At 45.8% G+C, this 5839-nt stretch overlaps 1 protein-coding gene and 1 long non-coding RNA gene across 2 annotated transcripts; one reads left to right on the top strand and one right to left on the bottom strand.

The window, feature by feature from the left end:
* Positions 1-242: 242 nt before the first annotated feature.
* On the bottom strand, positions 243-1194 carry LOC112295953 (uncharacterized). Its single transcript, XR_002973810.2, has 2 exons — positions 870-1194; positions 243-553 (listed from the first exon to the last, which is right to left on the bottom strand). It is a non-coding gene; the product is annotated as an uncharacterized LOC112295953 (long non-coding RNA).
* A 705-nt stretch (positions 1195-1899) lies between these two features.
* Positions 1900-5839, top strand: LOC112296065 (scarecrow-like protein 21). The gene is made up of 4 exons (XM_024548196.3): positions 1900-3349; positions 3605-3884; positions 4091-4368; positions 4538-5839. Exons 1-4 carry the CDS (start codon positions 2159-2161, stop codon positions 4970-4972), a joined length of 2184 nt encoding a protein of 727 aa, XP_024403964.1. The 5' UTR covers positions 1900-2158; the 3' UTR covers positions 4973-5839.

Here is a 5839-nt window from a genome sequence, read left to right as displayed (position 1 = left end):
TCGATCCTAGGTTCAAAAAAGCAATGAGACAATTATGAAGAAATAAATAAATAAATAAATTGTGTGGAACACAAACGGTCGGGTGTGCAGTATTCCCCTTCTGGTGCATGATGGTTGGTAGGTGTGAACCTACGTGGGATTTGGAAACTCTCTACCACAACTCACACTCAATCTGCCGAAGTTTTCCATCGTGATGTGCGGGTTCAATCTGCTAAGTAATAAGAAAAAAGAGTGACAGCCTGTGGAGAAGATTTTTCTTCTATTTTGTATTAATCTGCATCGTGGAAACCCAAATAACAAAGAAAAGCCATTACATCCCCCATTTGGATATGAGAATTCTATAATATTGATTGTCTGATGCTAGCTCCTCAGTCATGGAAGTTCTTGCACGGTCGCGTCGTGCTTCTATAACAATCTTTAACAAATGAGTACAATATGTGCTCATTTGAAGAATAAGAAGGAACTGCCTCGTAGCATGGGAGATGATATTTTCACACTGGAACATGGATTTCAGTGCAGAGGAATCAACGCCGACCAAGAAACCAGAAACGCTCTACACATTTTCACACTCAACGTTTTAAATTACTGTTGAAACGAGCCACTTTATTTTTTCCAAAATGCAAACGACCTTCAATGTGAAAACGGACATTCAACGTGAGTAGAAAAAGACTTGTCTGGAAAATCAATACCCTGAGGAGATTCCAATTTTTTTTCATGGAATTTTCGGAAAAAGGGTGGGGTTGCAGTCTGCACAACAAAGCATTTAGACGCTGCCCCCTAATCTCATATTTGCTAAGGTGTCCTCTTTCATGGAATGCACGATAGATAAGAGCCACTTCGAGGGCAGTGGAATTAAACGGATCACTCACCTTCAGAAAAGCGGAGACACACATGAATGTTAACGAACAAACCCGATGCACATAGAAAGTAATTCTCAAATTCTCTTGAGAGAATGGTCTGAGGACGAAAGCATCGTCCACCAGGATGTGGGAGAAGACGAAACTTTTTGAGTTCATGGTCCTGGAGCACCCGCCTGCCCTGGTGAGACTGAAAATTCACGTAGTTTTGAGCAACAAAAAGCCTGGCCCATTTCGTTTGGTTACAGGAAACAGAAGCAAAAAAGAAAGAGAGCCGAATGCGACAAGAGAAAAGGGACAAAATAGAGATGGCAGTGATTGTCCTGCTTCTGGGCCTGCAACTTGCGAGGTGCAGGCCCCTTTATGGTAAAGCACCCATATAGTCCCCGCTATTGGCCTGCCACCAAAACTTGCATGACAAGGCGTGCCAACAGTTGTCGGTATTGAGATGGAGGTGAGTGGTCCATTCCCTAAGTTGGGATCTAGCAGCATAATTTCTGAATTCTCCACAGGCTGCCAGCTTTGCGGGGGCACTCTGTCCCGATTCGCCCAACCGGGCGGCGGATTAAGTCAGCCTCGGACCTCTGAAACGATTCCACGTCGAGCGCTGAAATCAATTCTTTATTGTAAAGATCATTGATGTAAATTTTACAGTCTACGAGCATCGACTAATATATTTTACTTTCTATGGGGTTTGGGTCAACCAAGCACGGATTGAGTCTTTGACGCGGGGCCTTGATTAATTTTCGTCCTAAATAGCATCGCTAGGTGGATAACTAGAATAGGTGCAGTGAGGAGCAAGGCAACGAGACTCACAACGAACACTGGATGACGCCTTCGAGGCTGTTGTTGTTGTGCCTAGAATTGCACTAAATTTGGCTCCGACTGCTGGATGGTGCGTCCAGCCAGTGAGTTCTAGAATGGGAAGTGCATCGCGGAAATTGTGGCCCTTGGTTGAGGGTCCCCGAAGCTATGGAGACCGAGGCACCCAGACAAGGGTCAAAACGACCTGAGGTCGGGATAGGTGAAGCATTTTCGGCTACATCAATCCGGGTGTGGACTCAGGTGAAATAGAGAAGCTCTCATAGGTTACTTTGTGAGAATTCTACACGAATGTTCAGTAGTCAAGTTATGAAACTGGGATTGCAAACGGAGAATCTGACTGTAATGGAGTGATTTCAGGAAGAATGTGTTTTCTGAGTAGCAAGGGGCATACAGAAGTGAGGAGAAAGGACTGTGAGTTGCGTGAGGGAGTGTTGGTGAAAAGAATAGCGGATCTGGGTGCAGAAGTCGCGTAAGGGATGCTAGGAACTCGGCAGAGTAGATCGGGTGCCTTAGCTAGGGAAACGTCGCCACTAGCTAGTCAATTGCAGCAGGCATGGCTTCAGTCTCAGATTCAGTCACAGGCGCCAAAGCATCAGAAAAGGGGGTTCACGACGCTGGGGGAAGACGATGTTTCTGTGCAAAATCGAGTAGTTCAGCAGTTCCATCAGGTAGCGTCGGACCTTTCTTCAATTGTGGCAGATCACGCTAACCATACTGGGTTCCCTAATGTCGTCGAAAAAGAGGAGTTGTACTTCCACAAGACTAGGCTTGAGATGCCAGAGTTTCCGAGGAGACCTGAAACCCCACAGCTCGTCTCGTATTCAAGGAAAGCGGACAAGCCCCAGAAGCCAAGGTCTGGTAATTTTTTAGAAAGGAGATCCTCATCTTATTCCAGCTTGTCATCTGCTAGTTCCGGTTCCCTCTCCCCTACTTCTACGGTTAGCTTTGAGTCAGTCCAATTACATCAAGAATTCGATGCTCCTCTTGATGTTGCAGATTATGCGATCAGTGGCACTTTAGATCTTGCCTGTCAAAGCGAACCACTCGTCCGATTCCTAGATGGTATGCTCGCGGAGGACAATATGGATGGGAAGAAGTTCACGTTGCAAGAAGGATTTGATTATCACGCCATAGCCAAGGAATTCGACGATATTGCTAGGCCAAACTTGGCTTCCGAATACGGTAGCAGTGATTTCGCAGACGGGGACTACGACATGAGTTGGGCATCCATGGGGATCTTGCCAACCGAAGAAGCTGTGGCGGACAAGCTTATTCATGCATACACCTCCAACCTTAACAAGCATGTCACGGATGTCTCTGAAAACGTGGATTCCAGCACATGGGTCAATGAGGGTGACGCGTGCACTGACCACTCGGATCAGTCGTGGGATTGGTACCTAGAACGTCTTCGGCCAAACCCCACAGGTCGTTCACTAAGTTCGTCCATTTTCCAGGGTGATTCCCTCGGCCAAGACATGTCGCCGGACGCTCTCTCTGCTTTCCCTGCGGTTTGCGTGGACTTGAAGACACTGTTACTCAAGTGCGCGTTTGTCGTGAGTAAAGACGATGTGAGAACTGCGAATGATTTGATAAGAGAGCTACGGATGCATTCATCAGTTCACGGAACTGCTCTTCAGCGGATGGCATACTACTACATGGAAGCCTTGGTGGGTTTTATGTCACAACTAGTTTCTTCCATTCATATGAAGCTTTGGTTTTTTTTTATTTATTTATTTCTTATTTTTTTACTATTTTACAAGTAAATTAAAAAAAAAAAAAAAAAAAAAAAAAAAAAAAAAAATGTTTGGTGTTTTCTCTTCCTTCATGCTTCATGTGCTTGGCTGATGGACTGTAACATGATACGCAGCAATGTACGCGTTGCCTTTCTCTAGTACTTAATTCTCGGTGTTGCAATCCTGCAGGTTGCCAAGATGTCAGGAACAGGTCCACAGCTCTACATGGCAATTACTAGCAACACTCCATCAACTGCGACAATGTTGAAAGCCCATCGTTTGTTTGTTGACTACAGCCCTTACATCAAGGTTACTCACTTTTTCTCCACCAAAACTATTCTCGATGCCTTTGAAGGTGCTGATCGAGTGCATTTGGTTGATTACGGAGTCGCGTATGGAGCACAATGGCCATGCCTCATCCAGCGCCTGTCTCAAAGGAAAGGGGGGCCACCTCACCTGCGCATTACATGTAAGTCTAACGATGTGATTAACTATTCGTCCGAAACAAATTTCAGTACTTTCGGCAGAATGAAATCTGCAGCTTTGATGTGAGTTCATCAGTTTTGTATTTGAGAAAACCAGTTTCAGGAAAGAGTATTTTTTGTTTTTATTTCTTATACTTGTAATTTTTATGAGGAGTGATCTCTGAACATGAATTTTACACCCGTGTTTCAGGTATTGATCTGCCGCAACCGGGAGGGAAGGTATCTGCGAGGGTGAAAGAAGTTGGCTGCAGATTGGCGGAGTTTGCACAACTATGGGAAGTCCCATTCGAGTTTAATGCATTGGCTGATAAATGGGAATCAATCACTTCTGCCCACCTGAATTTGAATCAGGATGAGGTGCTGGCGGTAAATTGCCAGTATAGACTTCGTAACCTTTTGGACGAATCAATAATGGCTGCTAGCCCTAGAAAACTCCTGCTTGAAAAGATCCGATTTATGAATCCTAAGGTGCGCATATTACAATTCTGGTCCCTTGCTCTCATTTCATCCATTAATTTCATATATATATATATATATATATATATATATACTTGCACATGCACACACATATATACGAAGACATTTTGAGTGTGTTGGGAGTATTTCAATCCTAACATCCTGGTATTCTCTTCGTCAGGTATTCATTATGTTGACCGTGAATGCGAACTATAACGCACCCTTCTTCATGACCCGTTTTAGAGAAAGCATGAAATATTATTTCACGATGTTTGATGCCATGGAAGTATCGATGCCCGCGAATGACCCGGATCGAGTGATCCTCGAGAGGGAGTTTTACGGACGAGAAATTCTCAACATCGTTGCGTGTGAAGGAGTGGAAAGAGTGGAGCGTGCCGAGCCGTATAGACAATGGCAGACTCTCACGCAGCGAGCTGGGTTCACACAAAAGCCATTGTCACCCATCATCGCCTCTAAAATCAAGGCCATGATGGGATCATATCACAAAGACTACGGCGTCGGAGAAGACGGCAGCTGGTTCCTCATGGGATGGAAGAACCAAATCGTGCGTGCGATGACAGTGTGGGAGCCCACATCAGCGACAACAGTCACCTAGAGTCCACCCCCCATGCTGTTATGAACGTCACCACGATTCCAGCCTTCTCACGATGGTGACCACCTCACTACTGGTTCACAGAACCGTTTTTTCCCCTATTAAGATTGGCGGAGGATCAATAAGTCATCCCTTTGAGAAAGAGAACATCTTCTAGCTGCAAACCTCACGGGAGGCCTCTCCACGACCTGATTGTTGAATCCATCGACGACGACACCCCCTCCCACCCCAGTGTTGCGAAAGAAGGCCATCTTTCTCCCCATCCTCCGCCTCTCTCCTGCAGCAGCTTAAAGAATCTGTACATTGCGTCGACATCTCTAGAGCATGGTCCGGCACCTCGATCGTTTCAGACGATCGTCGGTGAAGAAGAGACTGGTTAAGGGAGGAGGCTCAGCCTCACAATAGCACCAGGGGTTGTTGAGCCTTGTTTTCCACCATCTATGCTGGTTCCGGCAAGTTAACCCACATGTGACGCATCCAGCACGATCAGCTTCCGATGCACCAACGCATGGGATTCAAGCAATCTGCGCTTGTCAGTCGGTGCTGTGATGGTTGCAGCGGCGCCGACTCCTCCTCTAGGCTCTACGTTACCCCTGCACCATGTGGGTATTTGTATTTTTACCGAGTGTTCGGCGTCTCATCCACATCGATGGAAGTTTTGCAACGTAGGCTAGAAGTTGTGGCATCATGGCAGACGATGATGATGTATCCACAGAATCCCTTGTCTTGTCCACAAATCACTAGATTTTCTAATCTGAGTACACGGCGATGTTTGTGTGATTTGTGGTTTCTTCGTGTTACCACCCCGGCAACCGGGAACTGCACTTCACTTTCTAGATTAATCCTGTTTATGACAACACGATGTTTGCA

Source organism: Physcomitrium patens, chromosome 19 (genome assembly GCF_059467195.1).
Source record: "Physcomitrium patens ecotype Gransden chromosome 19, ASM5946719v1, whole genome shotgun sequence".
In the NCBI taxonomy this organism is placed as follows: domain Eukaryota; kingdom Viridiplantae; phylum Streptophyta; class Bryopsida; order Funariales; family Funariaceae; genus Physcomitrium; species Physcomitrium patens.
The sequence above is the reverse complement of the archived record's forward strand: the minus strand, read 5'-3'. Positions and strand labels throughout refer to the sequence as shown.

Excerpts from the sequence above, each read along its gene's own strand:
- LOC112296065 (XM_024548196.3), top strand. The coding sequence starts at position 2,159 with ATGCTAGGAACTCGGCAGAGTAGATCGGGTGCCTTAGCTAGGGAAACG. Across the intron at positions 3,885-4,090 it reads ACCTCACCTGCGCATTACAT|GTATTGATCTGCCGCAACCG; the intron begins GTAAGTCTAACG and ends CCCGTGTTTCAG. Across the intron at positions 4,369-4,537 it reads TCCGATTTATGAATCCTAAG|GTATTCATTATGTTGACCGT; the intron begins GTGCGCATATTA and ends TCTCTTCGTCAG.